The 25,348-nt window shown below is 42.7% G+C and overlaps 1 protein-coding gene across 1 annotated transcript in view; it reads left to right on the top strand.

The window, feature by feature from the left end:
- pleca (plectin a) overlaps nucleotides 1-25,348 on the top strand; it is a 91,025-nt gene that overhangs the window by 48,665 nt on the left and 17,012 nt on the right. The window contains exons 5-32 of the mRNA XM_020597331.1: nucleotides 5,016-5,077; nucleotides 8,158-8,247; nucleotides 10,338-10,415; nucleotides 10,628-10,720; nucleotides 13,080-13,246; nucleotides 15,382-15,497; nucleotides 15,729-15,835; nucleotides 16,274-16,393; nucleotides 16,492-16,587; nucleotides 17,197-17,324; nucleotides 17,930-18,023; nucleotides 18,105-18,259; nucleotides 18,365-18,701; nucleotides 19,015-19,092; nucleotides 19,332-19,493; nucleotides 19,592-19,696; nucleotides 20,142-20,237; nucleotides 20,457-20,582; nucleotides 20,847-20,999; nucleotides 21,223-21,377; nucleotides 21,465-21,591; nucleotides 22,065-22,248; nucleotides 22,975-23,132; nucleotides 23,432-23,610; nucleotides 23,691-23,829; nucleotides 23,970-24,326; nucleotides 24,606-24,689; nucleotides 24,763-24,867. Coding sequence (XP_020452987.1) covers nucleotides 5,016-5,077; nucleotides 8,158-8,247; nucleotides 10,338-10,415; nucleotides 10,628-10,720; nucleotides 13,080-13,246; nucleotides 15,382-15,497; nucleotides 15,729-15,835; nucleotides 16,274-16,393; nucleotides 16,492-16,587; nucleotides 17,197-17,324; nucleotides 17,930-18,023; nucleotides 18,105-18,259; nucleotides 18,365-18,701; nucleotides 19,015-19,092; nucleotides 19,332-19,493; nucleotides 19,592-19,696; nucleotides 20,142-20,237; nucleotides 20,457-20,582; nucleotides 20,847-20,999; nucleotides 21,223-21,377; nucleotides 21,465-21,591; nucleotides 22,065-22,248; nucleotides 22,975-23,132; nucleotides 23,432-23,610; nucleotides 23,691-23,829; nucleotides 23,970-24,326; nucleotides 24,606-24,689; nucleotides 24,763-24,867 — 3,851 coding nt within the window. The remainder of the gene's footprint in view (nucleotides 1-5,015; nucleotides 5,078-8,157; nucleotides 8,248-10,337; nucleotides 10,416-10,627; nucleotides 10,721-13,079; nucleotides 13,247-15,381; nucleotides 15,498-15,728; nucleotides 15,836-16,273; nucleotides 16,394-16,491; nucleotides 16,588-17,196; nucleotides 17,325-17,929; nucleotides 18,024-18,104; nucleotides 18,260-18,364; nucleotides 18,702-19,014; nucleotides 19,093-19,331; nucleotides 19,494-19,591; nucleotides 19,697-20,141; nucleotides 20,238-20,456; nucleotides 20,583-20,846; nucleotides 21,000-21,222; nucleotides 21,378-21,464; nucleotides 21,592-22,064; nucleotides 22,249-22,974; nucleotides 23,133-23,431; nucleotides 23,611-23,690; nucleotides 23,830-23,969; nucleotides 24,327-24,605; nucleotides 24,690-24,762; nucleotides 24,868-25,348) is intronic.

The following is a 25,348-nucleotide window of genomic DNA, read 5'->3' as shown; positions in this document are numbered from 1 at the left end:
TGTCACTGTAAAACTTGTATCAGTTCTGACTGCTTGGGTTTATCGCAGCAGGAGGAGAGTGCGTGTACCAAGAAGTATGTTGTAGATGGCGGCTGACACTGCTTACATATATGATTGTATTATTATTGATTCTTAGTTTTAAATCAAACCTAGTCTTACTGCAGTGTCTGCATCATGAGAACAAATTTAGGATTTTGCATCCAGTGCTTTTTACTGCACAACACTACCACAGTGGTAGAAATGCACTTAGGCAAAGAAAAGCAATTGCACATGAATATTTGCAGTTTGCAGTGAGTAAACATCTGGACAAATTCTTTGAACCTTTGAGATTTCATAAAGTCAGAGACGCTAACAAATCGGTGAAATCTTTAAGTGACTGTAAAGGCATATTTTAAATTTAAAGATTTCATCTTGAGCTCATATGCTGCCTGGTTGAGCTCTGGTGAAGGTGTAATATCAGCAGCTTCCATTTCTCAAGTCCTAACAAGCCTTATCTCTGTGTAGGCATCCAAAAAATCTCTCCTTTGCAGTCTTAGGTCAGTATCTGCACAGAAATGCTATCAAGGATGGAAGGCGGTGGAGCGGAGGTGCCAGTATAGAGCAGCTAAAACAAACCAGTGCTGTGTTTGGTTTGGTGCTTATTAGAGATCATTTGGAGAGAAGCTGTGTGAAGCGTTTTATTGCATAAAAAAAATATGCAAATGTAACAATTCTCCTTTTCTTTTGCTCACACGCACATAGACGCACACTGTCCTGTCAGTCCACACAGAAGTCACAATAGCTGCTTTGTGTCTGGGATAATGTTCTGCAGCACGTGGCATCTCTGTTAAGAGTCTTTTTACAGTCTCACTGGCTCTCATCTGTTTCTTTGTTCATTTGTAGTAAACTGACCCAGCAAGATATTATACAAAACTGGAAAGCCATCCAAACCAAATGGTTCAAGTAAAACTAAAGTCTCAACAGGTGTTTCTCATTATGAATCTTTAAATGCTTCTGTTCCTCCAGCAGACACCACCCCTCAAGATAAATGCCCACTGTCTCTCATGTATGGAAACAAAGCTCTTTGTGCCAGTTTCTTCATAATTGCATCCTGATGGAGGCAGATTGTTCATGCTTGAGGTTTTCTTGTGATTGTACCGTGTTGAGAAATTGCTGAGGATGTTGCTGTCTGGCTCTGCTGCCTCCTGGCCTGGTTTGTCTGTTCAAGAACAGGCTTTTCATTGAGGCCATGCGGTGCTGTGTGGCATGTCCAGCCGATCTGCCTCCGACCACACACTTGCGGCTGCTTGCTAGCATGTGCAGAAGTTTAGCTGGGGATAATGGCTCCGGTGGACCGATGCTGCAAAGCCTCCGAATGAGAAAACGCCCTTTTTTCTGGGTTAGTCATCTGTACAATCTTTCCACCAGTGAGATGACGTTTAGCTTGACCACTACCACTTTTTTTCTGAATATAATTTTCCAGTTGCTCCATGAACCTGAGGTTTGCAGTTTTGCTGATGCTCTTGTTAAAAGTGACTGGAAGCACAGTACCAGTGATTTTACATATACTGTATAGTGTTGATCATTAACTACAAATTACTTACATTTTACATTTCTGTCCACAGTTCTCCACAGACCAGCCAACTGGTTTCCACTCAGTAATACAAGTTAATTTTGGTAAATGTGAAACTTGCTTAAGATTTGTAATGCCATTTTTGTTTTGAACATTTAGTTGGCTGTATACAAAAAAAAAAAAAAAAACTTGTTAATGTTGGATGAACTACGAAAACTACAGATGCCTGGTTTCGACAAACTGTACATAAGGCCGGTCTGAAGCTAGCGTTAGCTGATTAATGAATGTGACACAAAGCATTAATGTTACACAAAGCTGAAATTACTCCCAAATTAAAATCATACTCAATGCAATGGTAAAACCTTGACCGCGCTAGGTCGCTAATGATACCAAAACAAACATGGCTAAAAGTACAGACCATACTTTGACAATACAGGGTAGAGAAGCTGGAACAACAACAGAAGGGCTGTAGTCAGCTGAGTGTCATGGAGAGGGGTGTAGCTGAGAGACACCATGTCCTGTCCCATTGTCACTGGACAATGTGGAAACTCCTAGTTAATGCACCTTTAATGTGAACATTTTTATGCATTTGGTTGTAAAGAAGTCTGTTTTGGTGGGTGGAGTTCTTAACAAGTGTCAAGCAACAGGGGCACCGTCCTCGTTTCTCTCCCCACAAACTACACTGTAGTGAATGACAGGTTCTGACAACGTAGCCCGCAGGCAGACATTTTGCAAGAGAATGTCAGGAACAACAAACAGACAGGGAGGAAAAAAGGGAGTAAGCCTTGTGTTCAGGAACTGAATCGGTGTCTGACACTCCCACTGAGCTCCAGGATCCCTGACTGTGAAACAGTGTCTCAGGCAGTGAGAAGAAGTGGAAGTTTGATGAGGTAGACAGCATCTCTCAGCCTGCAGAGGTTTCCCTTTTGTTTTTGATCACTGAGTTAATGCCAGCTTGGCAATGGAGCGGAGATTCACAAACTACTCCTTTGAGAGTGTTGGTAGTGACAGGGTCTTCTTAGAGGACGCCCACTACCAGGGGATGCTCAAGTCCATGGATCACAGGAAAGGTACAGTTTGGCTTAATGCTTCCTTTGCTTCAGTAGAAACAGAGAGTTTTGTGTGTCTTTTCTGCAGTCGACTTCTATTTGGAAATATAACCTGGGCAAATTCAAGTGACTGTTGAATCAACCCAGTATTTTGCTCTGACTGCTCTGTATTGTCATGAAAAGGTCTGAAGGTCGTTTAATGCTAAACGAATGGAGTTGTGTCTGTGGTGGTCTTCTGCCTCCTTTTTGTAAATGAGCCACACCCCTTTATGTGTCATGACATTTCCTTGTTTTATTGGTCAACTGGACTGACACCCATTTTGGGTCCACAGACAGACAAGGCAGATGAAATCTGTTTCACTTCACACATTAAATCCTTGCAGCACAGATAAGATAGTTATTTTAAAAGACAGAAGAGCTGCAAAATAACTCGGCTGTGATTGTTCCTCAGGAGCCTCTGTAGTTCTTTTTTTTTTTTGGTTCTAAACAACCTGCCACACTGCTTTCTAATTCACCGGTCATATTTATTAACCAGGAATTATATTAAAAGGCTGATCACAACTGTGTTTGAGTTGCAGGATGATTTGCTAATATCACACAGCTGCACCTCAGTGAACACACAACAATGTTCTTTCAGGAGACCTGATATCTCTAACATGATTGTAAAATGTTGCTTTGACACTGAGGAATAAAGGAAACAGCCACAGCTCAGTCTGCAGCTCCAGGCTACAAAACTCAGCCAAGCAAACACCTTATTTGTCAGGTGGATCAGTAGAGTTTGTTCTTCTGTGTCAGGTATTTTGCAAGTTTGAGTTTTGGAATGTTAAGTGCAGCTTTCAGTCTGTGTCTCAATTCCTCAAGAAACCATTGTGTGTTGAGCAGCTGCCATACCAGTTCATGTGTGTGTAGTTTGTTTTTGCGGTATTTATTTTCTACAGAACAGATTTAACTGCACTTATTGGAGCTAGGTGCAAAGTCATAGCTTCATAGTCTAATGAAAGAGTAGAGTTTCTCAGTTTTTAATGTGTATTTCCACTTCTCTGTTTCGACCCTGAAACAGTCACGAATGTGTCTGTAGGGCGTTGGCACCCCGGCACATCCTCTTCTTCTTCTGTGGTTTCTCTGTTCCCCTTCCATTTGATCACTTCTGCTGCATGAGCTTTGATCTCGGAGCTGATCCTGATAATATAACCAAACTTGTGAAAGGAAATCAGATGCAATGGCCTTCACTGTCTCCGTTCAAAAATCTGCAACATAAAGTTTCATTTTGTTGAATCTTTATCACTTTTTTATTCAAAGATAGATAAGTTTTGTTGCATCACACCAGCCTCTGAAAAACTCCCTCATCACCTATTGAAGCGCTACAAAGAAGAGATGAAAGCAGCACACACAGTACCTGGTGGTATGTGAGAGTTTTCTTATGAATAATCTGACTGTGAAATCAAAACCAAAACAGCAACTGTTTTGCAAGGTGGGACATGTTCCCGGATTGGCGCTAATCCCAGGGATGTCAGAGGTGATTTGCTCATGTTTCCTCAACATGTACGACACCTTTCTTTTTGTTTTGATAGACATGTTTTAGACAACCATAAAAGGGAGTGCAGGTCTGAGTCATCTGCAACATTTCCTGCAGTCCACGTTGACATCACATGTTCAGTGCTCTGGTTTCTCAAAATATTCTTCCCACTGTCTGTAACTCTGGGAAAATCTCTTGTGTTTCCCTGGAGACTCATCAGATGTAGCTCATCAAATACAAATACAACTGCCAGTCATGTTCTAAAGCTGTGGTTTGGGGTCAGGACCCTTCTGAGGCGTCACAGCTTTTAGGCTCCATCCTATTGGTTGTGGGCTGACTCCGGATAGAAAAGCAGGAAAAAAAGTATAATTATGCAGCACAAAATGATGTTGACTTTGTATGATTTTACTCCAGTTCTTAAAACATATTAAATCACTATGAGAAGTAAAATATACCCTGTGGCTGAGTGTGGACACAGCCTGCAGTGATGGGGAAGAAGTAGAAGTTAAAGACCAAAACGTTTGGGAATAATAGTTTAGATCTTTCTAACTTTATAGTTTGAATTATTTCAGGGAGCCACTGATTTCCACAAAATCAATTAGCAGAGGCTTGAAACCTATCGGAGACAGGTGATCAATGTTAGTGAACATTGCTCTAATCAGAGATTTAATTATTGTCCAATGAACAGCAACTATTGTATTTGTGACTAATTATTGAAGGACTCTTTTGAAAGCACAGTGTTTCCAGAAAGGCTTCTCCTCACGCGTCACTGAAAGTATCACCTAATAAAATCTTCAAGTTGTGATCTCAGTAATATTTCAGTGCAACAGCTTGCAGCATGGAGAAGTTGATGCTTCTACCCAGTTGCTGAGCCTCTGTTTTATTTGTTTTTCCACAGATGAACGGGATCGAGTTCAGAAAAAGACCTTCACAAAATGGGTCAACAAGCACCTGGTGAAGGTGAGCTCTCACTCACTAATACGTGCTTTATTTTTCACAACAGATATACATTTGGCAAGATTATGAGCCTAAAAAAGTTTATGAAATGTTGACTTTAGCTGACTTGCATCAAAGTAATCAAAGAGATTTATGGTAGGTAGGAGTGCAGCTGTGCTTTAATCACCTGGCAGGTAAAGTCCAGAAGTTCCTTTTGTACCCCACCTGGTTACAATAGTTTAAACTACACAGAAATGTTTCCTTCAGCGACACTGAGCTGTCTGATCAAACTGAATCTCACTGCTGGGAAACATCCGACATCAACGGCAGATAAACTGGACAGAGAACACAAAGCGAAATCAGACTGTGATTCACCATGGGGAAAAGTGAGACGCTCTGGAAAAAGGCATACATCATACACATCTCCGCACAGTCAGAGCCACACACGCTGTTTGTGTTAACCGCCTGTATGCATGAGAGGGAGTGAGTCACACACACCTGACCTCACTTTACCGTAGACCCCGCTCGGTCAGGTTTCACATCTGGACCCTGGAGTGTCACGGCTCTGCAGGGGAACAGGCAGCTCCACCACTGAACTCCACCATCCTCAACATGTTTACAGACTGCACGTCCAGGTGTTCTGGCCCATGATCCTTAAACAGGAAACACTTCCTGTGTAGAATTTGCAATCCCCTGATTGAAGTAGCCAAGTGGAGCTATAGTAACAGTTACTGTTTACATAACTGAGTCAGTTGATAATCAATTGATCATCTATGTGATTTTTTTTTTTTTTTAAACAAAAATTAAAACATTCACTGGTTCCAGTGTCTGAAAATTGAGGATTTCCTGCTTTTATATTTTTTAATCATAATAAATTGAATATCTTTGAGTTTTCCACTGTTCATAATACAAAAAAAAGATGCCAGTGTTAAAATGATTTGCTCTGTGGTGACGGAGCCTGTCAGAAGGACACTTTGTTTGAAAAACCTGCAAATATGTAACCGGTCACCCACACATGTACGTTGTGTATTATTGAGATGCATGAGCTTTAAAGTAATAATCTGCATCTCTCCATACACAACAGACTGAAACACATTCGAGACGGCCATATACCTGCAGTGTGAATCTGTGTTTTCACACTGGAACTGAGGTCTGTTAAACTGTGAGGAATGTCTGTGTTCCTCCATGTGCCTCCTGGGACATGGGGCTCTGATCGATGTGACTCACAGGCTTTGTTGTCAGCCACTGTCTTTTTTAATCTTTGTCGGGAAATCCCTTGGATTTGGGTCCAAAAGACCGGCTGCCCCTCTGAGGCGTTTTGTGGTCCCAGCATAATCACGAGATGAAACCGTGAGGTCAGGAACACTCCGTTCTTGTGGTCAGATGTCTCAGAAGTGCCATCTACTGTAGCATGTCCGACACCTCACTTTAGATCTCAGAGAATGAGGACCAGACATTACTGAATCTCTTTTATTTCACCGATGGGATCCATTCAAATTAAACAACCAAGTGTCTGTGTCTAACATCTGTCACATCTGCATGGTTGTGGTGTGTTCTTCTTTTCCCTCACAAACCCCTGCACTTTTAAATCTTCTCACATCAAACTGTTTATTCTGTTCTTTCCATCCTTCATCCTGTTCCCATCCTTCCCCATCAGCACTGGAAGGCAGAGGTAGGTGCTGTGTGTGAGCAGAGTGGACACGTTAGTTTCTGCCTGCATGTCTGCGTCAACACCCCCATGTTTCACCTGAGCTCCTTCGCCGCCAACCTCTCACCTGTTTTCTCCCCTTGTTCTTTCTGAGTGCTGTAGTGGCCCTGTTGACAGTGCAGCTAGTCTTTATGTGTTCTGTTAATTAATTTTCAACAGCTAAAATACAGATTTTACAAATAGAACAACATAGGTTTAGGAGTGTGATTAGCATCTCCTGTTAAGATGCACAGTTACAAGTCTCATTTATAGTTTTGTATTTCATTCTTTTGGTTCGCATGTAACATTTTTCTCAACAACCTCTTTGCTGAGATTGGCACACAGAGCCTGATCAGCAACAGGACCGAGACAGTGGGCGTTTCTTATATAATCGTTCCTACGTCCTTGAGGACGCTCCAAGTCTCTGAGGAGCAAGGAGGCTGCTGGAGGAGCTGTGAGCAAGGATACTTGAGGCCATCTTTTGTAGGCGTTTTTATGAACCGAGATGCCCCTTTATCAGAAAACAGCTGGTGAGTGGACGCTTCAGATGAAGGATCTGAGGAAAGGATGTCTCATGGCCTTAATAGCATGATTTCTGATAAAGGGGTGTGTCACTTCCCAAAAACGTGTATGGTCATCCTGCAGCTCTGTCCTCGTTCCTTGGTCCTCAGAGCCGATGTACCGTAAGAGACTTGTAATGTCCTTGGTCGACCGGAACGACTTCCGATTTGACAGAGGGTGTAGAAATGATCTTATAAGAGACATGAGATGGACCCCTTGACTTCTCTTTCCTTGCATCTTACACGGGCAGGACTAAGTTGCGAGTGAGAGTGACCCATATAAGAGACTAGGGAAACCCCCAGTGAGTGATTAGATGATCAGAGAAACTGCAAACAAATCCAAGGTTTTATCAAAATTGTTTCACAGAGAAACTTCAGTCAAATGTTAAAATTATTCCACACACGCTCAGGTTTAGCCAACATGTTGGTGTGCTCGCTTTTGTTTGCTTCTCTGAGTAAGAAGCTTAGTTAATCTACTTTAACTGGCTGTTTGTTTACAACTGACCATCGCACTGCTCATGTTTCTTGCTGTTGTAAACCTGCTGTGACAGACAATACCGCACCAGACAGGAATGATAAGAACCAGGAAGAAAAATAAGAATCAGGTTGTGAAATGAATGAAGCCGTGAAATGCCACAGCAGACAGTCACTGCAGCTGCTGCTGTGTGCTCACATTCTGCCCTTTAAGTTTAGTTTTTTAAAGGTGAGATTAAGGTAAATGTCACAACTATCTGTATTATGTGTGAATATAAAAGCAGTGGTTCAGCACTAATGGGAGACTGAATGAAAAGAAGATTTCACTGCATGGATCAGTAAATAATCAGTGATGAACCTCGTTTCCTGTCTTCTCCACTCAGGCCCAGAGACATGTCACCGACCTGTACGAGGACCTCAGAGATGGACACAACCTCATCTCGCTGCTGGAGGTGCTCTCTGGAGAGACACTGGTGAGCTTCGCTGACCTTTAACCTTCAGATGTGAGGACATTTGCTTCTGCTGTCACCCCCTGTCCTGTCCAGAGCTATCTTACTCTCCCTGCTCTCCTGTCCTGCTCACTTTATTTGCTACTGTCCAATCTACTCGTTGTAACTTGAACTGATCTAAATGTTTATCTGAGTCAGATTTTACTCTGGTGGGCTTCTCGTCTCCACCTGTGCATGTGATGAGTTTGATCTCGACTGATTTCTGGGCATTTCAGTACGTGCTGAGGTTATGCGCACTCTTAATTTACTTACCTTAGCTCTGGTCTTTTGGGAACACGCCATGTGGTGATGTTGCCTTAAAACACTAATTTTCATTCTTTGCTTCCATCTTGTAACCTTTCTGCACTGACTTGTTTGACCCCTGGTTTTCCTGTTTGCTGACCTTTGCCCTGACCTTTCCCCCTCTGCCTCTGCCTTCCTCTCTTGCGATGCTCGTGCTGTGGTAGCCGAGGGAGCGTGACGTTGTGAGGAACGTGCGGTTGGTGAGTGGCGCCTGGACTGGCCGCCTCCTCGGGTGTGGCGTGTGTCGCCACCCCAGGTGGCTGCTGGGTTGTGCATGATGACACTCACACTCCCTGTCCCTCTTTGTGTCAGCCATGGTCCTCTTCCATTTTCCCAGCGAGCTCACAGGCTCAGGCATTATGAGAGGAGAGACGTAGTGCGAGTGGGTTCAGTGTAGTCAGTTCTACAATTATGAATCGTTTTAAAGACATTTTATGATTTTTCCTGTGTCAACATTCAGAAAGGAAAGGCTTTGAAAAATACACAGTCTTTGTCCATAACTGTTAATTCGGTCTAATTAAAGGAAGCTTGTACAGCCAAGATTTTAGAATTGGCTACAAAACAAAATCTTTTTCACCCAAGAAATGGATGTTCAAGAAATGCAATATTCACATCATAATTAGCTTAGAAATGTATTCTAGTAAGATGGTTCATGATCTACTGCTGTTTGTAAGAGGATTAGGCCTGAATGCACCAACAGGGAATTTCTTTCTCAAAATATTGTTGACGTGCACCTGCATCACTATGCAATTGATGTAATTTTGTTAAGAAAAGAGTCTCAGGGACATGTAGTCTTTGAAAGTGTGGAATTGAATGAGTATATTCTGAAAGTATGCATTATTTATCATAATTTGGAAATTCACTGATATGGTCCTTGTTAATATCTTTAAATGGTGCTGTCTAAGGTCAAACAAGAGTTGCCAGTACGGGGTTCCCTCAGTCAATTCAAAGCTAAGGCCAGATTTTCATCACTATTAGCTGACGTGTTGACTGATTTTGCAACAAAGCTTGAGACTGGCTGAAAGCTTACAACTTGGAGAACCATGCATGTCGTGGCCGCCGCCCCTGGGGTCGCTCTGGCCCGTGCAGGGTTAGAAATAGTATCTGCTTATGGAAGCTGCTCCATTAGACTACGGGACAGATTAAAGGGCAGAGATGCACCAAGCTGACATGAAAGAACTAGCAGCGATGAAGGCCAAACGCTGCATCCCCTCACTTGGCTTTGTCTGGTTGGAAAAAGTGGCACTTGAACACACCACACAAACTACATCATAACGGCCGATGGGCGCTGACAAGGACTGACTAGTGCCAGCGGTGTGGGACACACCGGGAGGACGAGCTCCGACAGATGCTCACCAATGGCTGGCCAGTGGCCAACGGCCGACCATCGGCTTGGTGTTTCTCTGCCCTAAAAGATGAGGATAACCACTGAAGATTGGGAGAATCACATTCATCCTCATGCTTTCACCTGCAGACATCTTGGCTGGGTTTCTAATGTCAGGCGAGGTCAGATCTGGTGAAGGTCTGGCCACACGCTTTGATCACAACCATGCAGAATTTGAATCACGGTTCAAATTTGTGATATTTCTGATTTTCAAGGCCATGACTGCAGTAGTTTATATAAAGGAGGCTAGATTGTTGTTTCAAACACAAACGGCATTACTGGGCACTGAAACACCTGCTCCTCAGTCATGCGGCTTTGCTCTTTGTTGATCACTTGAGCATCACGCGTTCGCTCTTCTTGATGTTTGATGTCATCTCATCTCTTACAGCCACGGGAGAAAGGCCGGATGCGCTTCCACAAGCTTCAGAATGTGCAGATCGCTCTGGACTTTCTCAAGCACAGACAGGTCAGTAAAGAATAACAAGATATTTAATGCATCCTTATCCTGATGGTACCGTTGGTATACTGGACTTTCTTTGTTCTGTTGGATGAAATGAAATGTTATAAACCTGGTATAGTTTCATGTCAACATTTGTCATAAAATCTGCTCTGATTTAGCTTCATAACTCTTGACTGTGTTAACGGTAAGTTATTTTACTGGTATCTACAAACTTTCAGGTCAAACTGGTCAACATCAGGAATGATGACATTGCAGATGGCAACCCCAAGCTGACGCTGGGCCTGATCTGGACCATCATCCTTCACTTCCAGGTAACGCTGGGCACTGTTAATGTGTCCTGTAAGTTATTGTAATTACGACAGTGAGCTTAAACAGATTTGAAAGAAATAACTGGACATAAGAACTCAGTAGGTCATTATTTGTCACATTATTAAACTGCATTTTCTGACTGGACTGACTGATCCCCCCTTGGAAAAGCTGGATCACATATCCAGATGTACACATGGTGTTTAGCTTTCAGTTGCACTTAATCGCATCAGATCCGATTCTTCCACTGTGTGACTAACATGCATATTGTACAGTTTACTTTCATTGTGCTTCTGTGGCACAGTAAGGAACTGTGTTCAGTCACCAGCGTCAGTGTAGCCTGATGTTGACGCAGCTGTTACGGTACAGTAAAGACAATCACTTCCAAATGGGCTTTATTGGACATTTGGCATCAGTTAAAGGAGCTGTGCTTCTCAAGTCCTTAAATGCACAAAGACTAAACACTGAAAGAAACTGTTCATTTATTTTTAAAGGATGCTCACGTCAGTGCATTTCACTGCTTTTTTCTCTTCTCTGCCGTAGTGTTAAATCTAACTGTAGGGGTTTTGTCCAAGCAGGAGGCTTCGTCCTCAGACTTGAACCATTTAAATTTGCTTCACCCACCTAGTAGATGTGTTCCTGCTGGTGCAGAGGCACATTGGCATACATTATTTGATTCCATAGTGGTTATGATGGTCATGTTGGAATGTGGATGTGGGATCCTTTTCCCCGTCTCTCTGTGTGACTCGGTGATTCCTAGGAGGAAGCTGGCAGGAGATGTGGGCGACACCGAACAAGTCAAACTCTGGTAGAGAGGGGCCTCCATGTTTTCTTTCATGTAGATGCACTTAGTCATTAGGCAGCTGCTATTTCTCCAACACAAACCCATAATCTCTTTGTTTTGGCACTTGCTAGTCATCACAGACAATGGCAAGCTTCCTCTGGGCTCCCCAGGTGCAGCTCACAGTTCACTAATACACAGGTGGCTGCTTTAAATAACAGGCTGTTTCATGGCAGAGAAGTAGTTTTATTTATTTATTTTAAAAAGGCCGTGAGGGCGGAGGTCCTGTTTCCTTTCAGTTGTGTCTCCATCCACAGTATAGCACCGGCACTTCCCCTCTGGAGGGAAAAATACCCACCCTTTCCTGCAAAAAACAAAAAAAACAGCCTTCAAGCAAAATTAGCAATTCTCCTGTGACTCATTGGCATACAGCACCCAAAACAGTAAAAATACTGTGTACAGAGGCAGTTATTTCAGTAAAAGACATTTATCATAACTGGACGTGCAGTCTTCACTTAATGCACTATCTTCAGCTCCTGTATTGTAGATTTGCTGCTACTTTGAATGCTTTTCTGTTTTTTTCTCTGAGTAGAAATCACATATTTGCTATATACCCACACCGTATACTTCAAATACAAGTTGCAGAGATTGCGCTTCACCTGATTGGAGCCCTGAGTAGGTGGAGTCTTCTGCACCAAGACAAGCCAAAAAAAACCTCAAAAGCTTCCCACTGATTGTTGCAACCTTTTACAATGTGTGTATAATTTTATAGAGAGCCCCACCCTTCTGAAACATCAAGCTGACCAAAACAAACATATTTCTACATCTGATTTTTGATACAGCACAGCCACCAGCTGCTGGATGATGAATTAGCAAAGCAAGTCGACCAACTGCAAAATCAAACCATTAAAAACATCTGTATTGAATAATTCTGGTTTATTTTGTAGTCTGTCTTCATTCATACAAGAAACTATACTGCTAAGGGATTTTTACTAGTGTGCTACTGTGACTCATGACTTAAGTGTTGCAGCTCTTAAAAAAGAGGAATTTGCCTCTGAGGTTGGTTAAACAGTCCAGTATTCATTTACAGCAGCCAACTTTTTTGCTGAGAATTTTTGTTTGGACATACAGCAGAAGTCTAAGATCAGTGACTCATGGATGTTTTCTCTCGTATGATTCAGTCCCATATAATCGCAAAGCAAACCCAGGAAGGTGGGTTTACTGGATTTCACATGCCCCTCGCCTTGAAGTGATGGTTGTTATTTGAGGTTGAAAAATGTGACTCATCTTGTGTCTGGAAGAAATGAGCAGGCAATGTGGAAAAAGATTTTCTCTGCCCTTCAACACTTTAATCATAATCAGTGTATCAAAGAAAAAGTCAGTGCCACAGTAAAACAGCAATGTCACTATTAAACCTTTTTATTATAAACATTCATGGAAGCTTTATTGGATTTGTGACTTTTAAGAAGAATTCACTTCTGTTTGTTGATCGTTTCTCTTGGCTAGCTATGCTAACATCATCTCTTCACCATCCTGGTTTAAATCATTACTGTCTGCTTAATATCCAATGTATGTCTCACCAGATCTCAGACATCCAGGTGAAAGGTCAGTCTGACGACATGACAGCCAAAGAGAAGCTGCTGCTGTGGTGTCAGAGGATGGTGGAGGGATACCAGGGCCTGCGCTGTGACAACTTCACCACCAGCTGGAGGGATGGCAAGCTCTTCAACGCCATCATACACAAACACAGGTTAGACACCGATCCTCAGTCAGTCAGGGTTAGAGCATGTCCGCCAGCTGTAGGGGTCTGAGGGACAAGAAGGACAAGACTGAGCATAGAAAATAATCTATATAGTGCAATAAACTAGACTAATCAGCTACAAAATGATGTGGATGTGCAAAAAGGACTGTCAAAGAAAAGGGGAATTCGCACTTGGAGCATTTTCAAACCACACAGAATCACTCCCTGGTTTGTAAAGCTTGCCTGGACTTTGGTGCAACAAAGTAGGACATGAATTTACACACAGTTAAAAGGTCTTCTCTGTGACTTGTTGCATGTTTCAGTTTGCTGTGTTGTTTTTATTATTGTAGTAGGTTCAGAGACAGGAGTGCCACGTCCACAGTTTGGTTTTACAGTAGCAAACCAGACTTTCAGCACAAAGAGCAAATCAAAATTTGAGATAGAATTCAGGTGTTTTCAGCAACTAGAATTCTTTCTATAAAATATAGCAGATAAAAACTGCTGATATAACAAAATATTATGTAAAAACTTTAAAATGTCATTATGAAATATAACATCTGCTCTTAGTTGTACTATAGCATATTATAAACAACTTAAAGTATTACCATCTTGGTTTTCAGCAGTTAATGTGACTAAATTTTGGCAAAAGTCTGACTGTTTAGAAGATAGCAATGCTTAAAATGACAGCAGAGGGACTGATTTTGCTGCAGGAGAGGTTTGAAAAGTTTCTATAAACTTTAACAACCACTTTGCAAGCCTACTGGAGGCCACAATTTCATTCTAAAAAGCATTAATTTTGGGTGGAGTGCCACTTTAAGCCACAGACAAACAAGCCCTGCAGGATCACCACACAAGATGGAGAGGTAGAGCTTGTGTCTGCATCAGTTGGTGTGAAAGGAGAGAGTGGGTTTTTTTGAGAGTGTAGGTGTATCCCACTCATTTAAGAAAAGGTTGCCCTGGGGAATGTGCACTGGAGTCTCGACAGGTTGTAGCAAAACACAGGTACACCAACCACTCTGCCATAGATTCTTTCTTGGTGGAGGAAGAGGAGGACGTGCAGAGATTTAGCAGCTGCGGCATGGAGTCTCAGCAGTGATCGGAACAAAACCTCATAACAAGAGAACTGGATATAAGCAGGACTTACCAGTAGACTTGAGCCAGGATGAGATTGTTCGTAAAGATACTGCATCTTGGATATTTTTTTTTAAATAAAAGCTACATTTTAGATTCTGCTGACTTGGAAGCCTTTAGTGCTGTTAACTGACAATGTTGAGCTTAAAGAGGAAGTTCCGCTCAAAGAGGCATGTGAACAGTGCCTCCAGCAGTACAGCGGGTTCGGTCAGTGACCTGGAGGACAGGGTGGTCATGCTGTGTGAGGACATCCCCACCGAAAACTCTTTTGACTCGGGCCAAGGATCCCAAAGCCCCGGGCCTCGCTCCAGTCGAGGGTCACATAGCAAGGAGCAGGAATCTGGATCAGAGCCTCACATCATCCAGCTGAGCTGGGACAGACTGGCCTCCAGCCAGGGATGCTCTGTAGAGGGAGAACCAACGCAAGCACGCAAAGAATACTACATCCAGAGAGTTGTGCAAATGTACGAATCCTTGTTCAAATGTGGCGTTTTGGAAAGTGTTTGTGCAGCGTTTACTGTACATTGTGTGTCCTCACAGTAACCCTTCTCTGTGGTATTTCTGCACATGAGATGCACTTTTATCCCCCAAGTGTTATGAGATGCTGTGTGCTTGTGCCTACACGTTATCAGAATGCAGTACCTTCTGGCACAGGATGGTCAGATGCAGAGCATCTGTTTCTGTGTATAAAACGATGGGAGAGCTTAAAGCTTCTCTGGCAGTGAGGACTCTTGTTTTTGCTTGCCCTTCCTGGTATCAGGAAAGACATACTTCTCATGATCAGCTTGCCTTCAGCAGCAAAACTTGAAATATGTGACCTACTTTTTTTTTTTTAACCAGCTGTCAGTACAGCAGGTGCATTTCTTAAAAGCGCTGAAGTACTGTCCAAAGTTGAGTACCTTCCTTGCAAACATTTTAAACCACCAGATCTAAGGAAAATCTTGACTGACAATAACAACGGTGTAATGAGCCTCATCCACTCTGTGTTCTCTTTGGTTGGCTGCTGTCCTCAGGCCCAATCTGATTGATATGGGTCAAGTTTACCGACAAAGCAACCAGGAGAATCTGGAGCAGGCCTTCAGCGTGGCAGAGCGAGATCTGGGCGTCACCAGGCTGCTGGACCCCGAAGGTGAGAGCATTTGTGCAGCAGCATCAGACACATTCAGTAACACTGTTAATGCCTGAGGGGAGGATAAATGGCAAAAGATCCTGAAGGTTATTTTTGTTTGACATCTATATCTTGAATAATGGGGCAAACGCACTGGTGTCCCATTTTCTAGTTGCATCATTCCTCTTTCTTTTTGGTTTTAACACAAATGTAACAGTATTGTTTTTAAATCTTCTTTTTCTCCATCTACAGATGTGGATGTGCCCCACCCAGATGAGAAATCCATCATCACATATGTCTCCTCTCTGTACGATGCCATGCCCAGGGTACCAGACGTCCAGGATGGTGTCAAAGCCAATGTAAATCCTCCTCTTCAATTAATCTTTCATCTAGATCAGTATAAAGGCCTGTTAACAGCAGAGACAAAAATGGGGTGGTACAGTAGCTTACATCTGCTGCAGTGCACTGTAAAAAGTAAATACAGTATTTGTTGTGTATTCTTGCATGATGTGGTTGTTCAACACTTACTCAGAGAAATTAACATTGGCTGCTTCCTGTAAAACGAGGCTTCACAATATTGTATTTTCAATAAAATTAATCTGAGGGATTTTCCAGCTACATGCAGTTGTTACAACATCCACGTTACAATCCCATTTTTAAAAAGTGTGTAGAACAGCGAGTCTTTTATCAGAGTGGTAAAATAGTAATGAAAATATTCTTTATGTTTTTCAGTTCACACAGTAGAACTTTATCCTCAAGTTACTAAACATGAACATCTGTATGTATCTGTGCTTCAGGAGCTAGAGCTGCGTTGGCAGGAGTATTATGAGTTGGTCACCATGCTGCTGCAGTGGATCCGACACCACATCCTCGTCTTCGAGGAAAAGAAGTTCCCCACCAGCTATGAGGAGATTGAGGTCAGTGGATCTGGGCTGTGATTCTGCGAAATGTTTCTGATGAATATTAAAATGAGGATATTGACGATGAACTAGTTCATCTCGTTTCTCATCTGCAGGTTCTTTGGCGTCAGTTTCTGAAGTTCAAGGAAACAGAGCTCCCTGCAAAGGAGGCAGACAAGAACCGCTCCAAGCACATCTTCAAGTCTTTTGAAGTGAGTGTCTTCACTGTGAGTCATGGAAGTCAACTGTCCACGGGATGTTTGGAAGTGTATTTTCTTTACTGTGCAGCCATGCTTGCAAAGTTCAAATAATTAATGAGTCTTTGTACAAACAAACCTGAGACAAGTTCTAGTTTTATACTTGACAGTTAACTTTTTACCACCCATGGTTCTGCCTATGGGACAAGAGCAAGATCACAGACTCCTAGCACAGTCAAAATTTATATGGGTATGAACATTTAATATACAAATCAATCAGTTTTACTCATCTTTCCCATCATAGTGATCATTTTTAGTTGATTGTCATGTCTTAAGAATAATATGGTGCAATGCAAGACAGAATTTACAACTAAAGCCTAAAATATGGCATCTCCTTACCTTCACAGCTGTCTGGCAGTCCAAAATTTGAACAAACCTTTAAACATCCAAATTCATCACAAGGGGTCAAACAATCAACAGTAGTCAGTTTCTTTTCATTTACGTGGACCGCAGTCAAATGTTGGGATGGGTTTTAATCGGTTGAAGTCATTCTGCTGATGTATTTTATCTGGGAGAATCGAAGTGCACTGGTTTGGTTCACTGTTCGTGGATCTTATTTTGCAGGGTGCAGTCCAGGCAGGCCTTGTCAAGGTGCCACCAGGATACCACCCCTTTGATGTGGAGAAGGAATGGGGTCGTTTGCACGTCGCCATTCTGGAGAGAGAGCGTCTCCTCAGGACAGAATTTGAGAGGCAAGAGGCCCACAAACTAATTCTCATCACATGCTGTGTGTTACCAAAGCAAATTCCCCTGTTATTTAGAAAAACCCACAAGCCATGAAGAAACCGAAGAATGACTCATTTCCTTTTGACAAAATCCATTTTGGTGACTAAATGAAACTGCGTTGGCTTTGTAATGCGGGAAGTAAAAATCATTTTAGGGCAAGCACATGACAACTGTGCCATCGCCCCAGCAACAGTCTCACAATAACACAGTTATTCGAAAGTAGCTCATAAACATGCTTTTTTAATCACAAGGTTGGCAGGGCGTAGCCTTTGGTTTGGTTCATACAAGACCTGACAAACTGCTGTGGAAGGTTTTGAAAAATATCCTCTCTACTTTAGTGCACAGACAGAGCTCCGTCATGGCTTTCATGCATCAGGGATACGATTTAAAAAGTTTATTCCACCCAAAGATGGAGTGAGAGCTTTAATTTTTTTCACTTTATAGTTTTCTTCAGTAATTTGTCATGAGAATGTTTTTTACTTTATTTAGTCAAAAAAGTGCCATGGAAGCTCATTTGAGTGACTAAAGTGATGTTTGACCTTTGACCTCCATTCCCCCTCTCCCACTGCAGGCTGGAACGACTTCAGAGGGTCGTCAGTAAGGTCCAGATGGAGTCGGGGGTGTGTGAGGAGCAGCTCAACCAGGTGGAAACTCTGCTGCGGACGGTGAGACACAAACCTTTGTGAGCACTGAAGAAACCATTACAGCCCAGGCAATTACATTGTTCCTTCATCTCTGTCCTGCAGGATGTGAGGACACTGAGCTCAGGGAAACCTGCTCAGCATGCAGCCGAGATGGAGGCAGATCTGGAAAAAGCTGAAGGAATGATCCGTCTCCTCTTTAATGACGTTCAGCTGCTCAAAGACGGACGCCACCTTCAAGCTGAACAGATGTACCGCAGGTGCGGAAGAAAATGACTAAGCTTTGACATTAGGGGTGCAGAACTGAACGATCAAACCTTTCAGAACTGACTGACATTTTTTTTCTCTACTGATTCTGGCTCCAGAGTGTATCGTCTCCATGAGAGGCTTGTGAACCTCCGCAGCGAGTACAACCTGCATCTCAAGTCAGGTGTGACCCACGCACAGATTCCCATGACTCAGGTCCACACCGTCCAGGTCCTGCAACAAGCCCCCATGAGGGTGAGGCCAGAGCTGGATGAAGTCACCCTGCGCTACATCCAAGATCTGCTGGGCTGGGTGGAGGAGAACCAGCACCGGGTAGATGAAGGGGAGTGGGGCTCCGACCTGCCCACTGTGGAGTCCCAGCTAGGCAGCCACCGTGGCCTGCACCAGTCTGTGGAGGAGTTCCGCTCCAAGATAGAGAGGGCAAAGGCTGATGAGGTACGAAAAGTTGACGGCGGTATTTCAGATAGAGCAGGCACACAGTTTGTTTTATCTCAGAAAGAAAATAGGGTAATATGTTACTGTGGCCTGGTTCCAGAGCTGTGAATCACCACCCACATCGCAGATCTGTTCAGCGATATCTATGTATGGTCGAATAAGGTGGAAATAAAAAACAAAGACATGGGTCCAAGGAGACTATCTTTGTTTATTGTATATTAGAATGTTTATTGATCACTCAACAGTACAAAACAGTGAATTTTTTAAATGATAAAATCTCACTTAACTCCTGACCTTGCCTCCTCTGCTCCAGAGTCAGATCTCACCTGCCAGTAAAGCTGCCTACCGCGACTACCTGGGAAAACTGGAACTGCAGTATGGCAAGCTCCTGGTAAGTTACAGATGAAGACAAACTTGTTCATAAAAAAGAAAATTATTCTTGTTACTCAAACTTACTGAAAAAAACGAAGCATTTGCATCCTGTAGCAACCTCACGAAGGTTAAGAGACAAAAACTTTCAAATCAAGATGAAATTTTGCCGTGGATGGTGCCATCCAGCTGCCAGTTTCCTGCTGGACCAGTCTTCCAGTCCCTCAGAATTCATCATGTGTGTCATCTGTATAACCACAGAACACCTCTAAGGCTCGTCTGCGCTACCTGGACCAGCTTCACGCCTTTGTCACTGCGGCCACCAAAGAGCTTATGTGGCTGAATGAGAAAGAAGAGGAGGAGGTCAACTACGACTGGAGTGAACGCAACACCAACATGGCGGGCAAGAAAGAAAACTACTCGGTAGAGTTGCACTGTGATACTCTAATATATTTGACCCTCAGAGCTCCAGTGATGGAGACAGTGGTGTGATTGTGGTTGTTGCGGTTTCTGTGGACCAGGGTTTGATGAGAGAGCTGGAGCTCAGGGAGAAGAAGGTGAACAGTGTCCAGGCCACCGGGGACAAACTTCTGAGAGACGGACATCCTGCCACCAAAACGATTGAGGTGAGATTATCCTAAAGTCTTTTACTGCCACAGTCTACACTGATGAGCCAGAATATTAGGACCACTCACAGATTAAGTGAGTAACTGTTCTGGGATATATTAGACACTAAGATGGTTCTAGTAGTCAGGTTGTTGGATGTGGGAGAAATGGGCAGGTGTGAAGACCTGAGAGACTTTGGCAAGGACCAAATCATTATGATCAGATGACTTGGTTGGCAAAACGACACGTCTTGTGTGTAGCTCCCAGTCAGCAGCAGTGAGTAGCTAGTGACATAGGCTCAAGGAGGGACAAACCATGAACCACAATGAAGGCTATTCCATCTTGCTGTGTAGCCACAGACCAGCTGTAATGCTTTGGCTCATCACATTTTAGAAATCTAATCTCACACAGATGTTTACAACATGTTACTTGTCCTCCTCCTCGACACTCTTTGCCCCCACCCAGGCCTTCACTGCAGCTCTGCAGACTCAGTGGAGTTGGATCCTCCAGCTGTGCTGCTGCATCGAAACCCACCTGAAAGAAAACACTGCCTACTTTCAGGTACGTTCACTGACTTTCACCGCAGGACTTCATTATTTAAGAACTATCTGTTGTCTGTTTATCCATACATTACTTTCATCAAAGAACATTTTGTATTCTTTGCTCGCTCGTCCTTCAGTAAAATCCGGTGCCCTTTTTGTTTGTCGTACTGTTGCTGCTTGTATAAGTAGGGCAACTCTTCAACAATTCTAACTTCATTTATTTACTTATTTCCTTTAGTTTTTCACCGATGTGAAGGAGGCTGAAGAGAAGCTCAAAAAGATGCAAGATACAATGAAGAGGAAGTACACATGTGATCGCTCCATCACGGTGACACGGCTGGAAGACCTGCTACAGGACACAGCTGTAGGTTTATTCACCGCTATGCTGTTTACCTTAAACACATCAAGATATTGTTAATACACAGTGCAAGTGAAGAGTATGTCCTGTTCTGTGCATGGAAAAATTATACCATATCTTTTGAAGTAAAGCTCCACAAGTCTTTATGTGGTGAGAGATCACGGTTTAGGCTCTTGTAGGAACTCCTCTTTAGACTTTGGAGTCAATGGTAGAACTGGAAACGGTGAACTATCTACATATTATACCTGAACATTGCTGTGTTCTTCACAGGATGAGAAAGAGCAGCTGACTGAGTTCAGAACTCACCTGGAAGGCCTCAAGCGAAGGGCCAAGACCATCATCCAGCTGAAACCACGCAATCCTGCTACCCCCATAAAGGGCAAACTGCCAATCCAGGCTGTTTGTGACTTCAAACAAATGGAGGTAAGCATGAGACCTGTAAACCCTTTATAGTAAATGGATTAAAATCATGGCAACTTGTTTCTCTGTGTTTTTCCTCCATATTCTAGCTATGTAATATCCATCCAGCTTTTGGGTGACTTCTAAAAATGTTACATATAAAAACTACTACAAGAATTTGTACTGTAGTATTAGGGTCAGTCCAGTGGCCAGTTAGACATGAGCGTCTGTTTCTATCTTCTTGCAGGTCACAGTCCACAGAGGAGATGAATGTGCTCTACTTGACAACTCGCAGCCATACAAGTGGAAGGTGCTGAATGATCGAGGCAACGAGGCATCTCTACCATCTATCTGCTTCCTGGTTCTGCCCACCAATAAGGATGCTGTGAACAGTGTTGCCGGGTGAGCTGAGAGTTGCTCCAGAGCTTCGTCGAAAGAGCTACGTCAGAAAAGAGATTCACCTGCTAATCTTTACTTTACCATCCTCAGATTGGACGGAAACCTCCAGAGGCTGCAGACGATGTGGCAGACGATGTTTGTGGACATGAAGAGTCTGCTGTCCTGGCAGTACCTGATGAGAGACATCCAAATCATCAACACCTGGAACATCACCATGGTACGAACACAGGGCATATTGTATCAGAGAAACACTAATACACCAACAGTGCCTTTAAGTTTTTAGAAAATCCCTGTTTTTATAAAACCTGAATAGACCTTTTTACAAAAAACAGGCAGGAAATATAGAAATTACTTTAAAATATTCAGCATCAAAATCTAAATTTTTAGAGAGTACAGTCAGGATGACAATCTTTTGTAAGTTAACATCGTCCTGGTTCCCTCAACAAAAAGCCAGTGGGATTTTTCCATAGGCTTTTAGATTATTCTACAAAAAATAAACTCTGTGACAAACAACAGTTCATAACACTTAACATGTTTTGTTCAAGTCCATTTCTGATTTTGGCTGATTATTTACTAGAGAGGGGGGGAAACGGTTTCCTAGCACCCCCTTTTCACTTTAGCTATTAGTAAACTAAATAGCGACACAGCTTTTTTGTTGAAGTAATATCAACCTTCCTTGCGCCCCTGTAGTTTAAGACCTTGAGGGTGGAGGAGTACCGGCTGGCACTGAGGAACCTGGAGCAGCACTACCAGGACTTCCTGAGAGACAGCCAGGACTCTCAAATGTTCGCGGCTGAGGATCGAATGCAGGTGGAGTCCAACTACAACAAAGCCAACCAACACTACAACACAATGGTCAGCTCTGCAGAGCAAGGTGTGTACTGTTGCCTTATTGTAAGTCACTGCAATTTCTTTTATCATCACATCACACCATTGTTACACATGTTTTGTTTTAAGTTTAAGTTGGACCAAACATTTTCTCATTGAACCATCTGGCAGACATTTGTGTTGACACTCAGTCGTGTTCATTTGTGTTTAAGCTGACTGTTGGGTTCACTTTACAGGCTATATGCCACCCAGGGCAGGTAAGGTGCTGTGGTTCCAGTTGCAGATGTGTAACAGGACTGTGTGTGCACCACAGGCTGTTGTGCTGTTTCATTTCATCCATTAACTCATTCAGCTTCATCATCCTCACTCTGTTGCATGCTTGTCTCTGTGCATGGATTTCCAATCTTTGACATTAATTGATAAATTACAGAAAATCACAGTGTATCAGATATATTTACAAATCATGGACAGTAACTTTACTAAAGCTTCTGTAAATGATTAAAACCTTTCTCCCTAAATATTTTTGGATTTTAAGGGCTTAAGTCAAGAACACTGCAGTATAACAAATCATTATAAAACTTCACTATTTATAACTAAGATTGTGTAACTAATACGTTCCTTTTAAGATCATGCCATGCTTTTATGCAATTGATTGCAACCTGTATCTTACAAGCAATGCAAAACCTGAATTGAACTAATAACCTTTTGTTTATACTGAGTTTGATTTCACTGCAAACTAATAACATCTATCTTTTTTCCCCAATACAACCAGGAGAGCAAGATGAGTCTATGTGCAAGACTTACCTGACAAAGATAAAGGACCTTCGTCTGAGGCTGGAGGGTTGTGAGAATCGAACGGTGACACGTCTTCGCCAGCCTGTGGACAAAGAGCCACTCAAAGCCTGTGCTCTGAAGACTGCAGAGCAAATGGTAATGTAACAGACAGATGGAAAAACAGAAGAAAATGAATCATGTCAATTAAACAAACCACCATGCAGCAGAGAGTTTTGTTTGTCAAGCACAGCTGGCATACTCTTCCTATTCATGAAAATACACGTGTTCATAAAAACTGTGCCACACTTTTAAACTGAGTTATGGTGTGTGTTTTCACTACGGAGGGTCTCCTGTTTCAGATTCCATGAACACTGTTTGATTCTATTGCTGGCTTAACTGTAATTCATGGATGATTCTGATTGTCACTAAACCACCTTCCTGTTTCTTGGTGATAGAAAGTCCAGTCAGAGTTAGAGGGCTTGAAAAAAGACTTGAACTCCATCGCTGAGAAGACAGACGAGGTTCTGTCTTCTCCTCAGCAGTCCAGCTCTGCCCCTGTGCTGCGCTCCGAGCTGGACATCACACTGAAGAAGATGGACCATGTCTACGGCCTCTCCTCCGTCTACCTGGACAAGTGAGACTCTGTGACTCTCTGACCGATGGCTTCCCTGCCTTTACTGTGCTTCTTACTTGGTGTGAATCTCTTGAATTCAGGCTCAAGACCATTGATGATGTGATCAGAAACACTAAAGATGCAGAGGACACACTGAAGAATTATGAGACTCGTCTTCGTGATGTCAGTAAAGTGCCAGCTGAGGAGAAGGAGGTGGAGGATCATCGCAATCAGCTGAAGGTATTTATTTCTCTTTGGAAAGAAGAGAATGGTTCATTGTAGATATTTTATCTTATATTTGCTATGGATGAACTCTTGCCAAACTTTTCCTCTGCATTCTTTTCATATTAAGGTGTTGACAAGTTTTTTTTGTTTCACAGTCAATGCGTGCCGAAGCAGAGGCCGACCAGATGGTATTTGACCGCCTGCAGGACGAGCTTAAGAGGGCAACCGCTATCAACGACAAGATGACAAGGATCCACAGTGAGCGTGATGCTGAACTGGAGCATTACCGTCAGCTGGTCAACAGCCTCCTGGACCGCTGGCAGGCTGTATTTGCTCAGATGGACCACAGGCTGCGGGAGCTCGGCCTCCTCGGGCGTCACATGAACTCCTATCGTGAAATCTATGAGTTGCTCATCCGCTGGCTTGGAGAAGTGAGGAAGAAGCAGGAGAAGATTCAAGCTGTGCCAATCACTGATGGCAAGGCTCTCAAGGAGCAACTGGCAGAGGAGAAGGTACAGTAAAAGACAAGAATAGACTGTGTGTGGGGTTGAGGGAAGAAAGGTTATCACACTGATTACAGAGTTTTAATAAGAATGAACTGTATCCTTTTAAACACGTTATATTTGCTGACTTTAATTATTCACTGGCTGATCATTTGTTTCTTGTAATGAAAATAAGAGTTGCAACTGTGGCTTTTCCTTTTTGCATAAAAACATTTAAATACACTGAAAATTTTAAAAAGAGGAGAGTGAAAGTATCATCTGTTTTAATGTTTTCATTTATATTCACAGAAACTCCTGGAAGAGATCGAGAAAAACAAGGACAAGATTGAAAATTGCGAGAAAAATGCAAAAGCTTATATTGATTCAGTTAAGGTCTGTACCATGTTCAGATTTACATCAAAAGAAAGCGTAGTTTCTGTCTTTACTCAAGTTTTTTCTGTTTTAGGATTACGAGTTCCAGATTTTGACCTATAAAGCCCTTCAGGATCCCATAGCATCTCCTCTAAAGAAACCCAAAATGGAATGTGCATCTGATGATATCATTCACGAGGTAGGTTTTACACACAGAGCTAGCAGCAGTGTAAGTGGTGCTGACTTGCTGAATGCTAACACATCCAGAAGAAAGAATGCCACATCTAAACCAAGTCTGCGTCCTTTGACTGCTTTTATCCATCTCCATCTCAAAAACCCAAACCAATGTTAACCATGGTTTTTTACCTCTTCACTCTGGCAGCCACTGTTTCAGAGTTTTAGCTGCTGAGAGCTTCCATGGCTGTTGGAAATGAGTATTGGTGATTCGAAAAACTCTTTTTAATTGATTGCAACCTGTATCTTACAAGCAATGCAAAACCTGAATTGAACTAATAACCTTTTGTTTATACTGAGTTTGATTTCACTGCAAACTAATAACATCTATCTTTTTTCCCCAATACAACCAGGAGAGCAAGATGAGTCTATGTGCAAGACTTACCTGACAAAGATAAAGGACCTTCGTCTGAGGCTGGAGGGTTGTGAGAATCGAACGGTGACAC

Source organism: Monopterus albus, unplaced genomic scaffold (genome assembly GCF_001952655.1).
Source record: "Monopterus albus unplaced genomic scaffold, M_albus_1.0 scaffold34.1, whole genome shotgun sequence".
Classification (NCBI taxonomy): domain Eukaryota; kingdom Metazoa; phylum Chordata; class Actinopteri; order Synbranchiformes; family Synbranchidae; genus Monopterus; species Monopterus albus.
The sequence above is the reverse complement of the archived record's forward strand: the minus strand, read 5'-3'. Positions and strand labels throughout refer to the sequence as shown.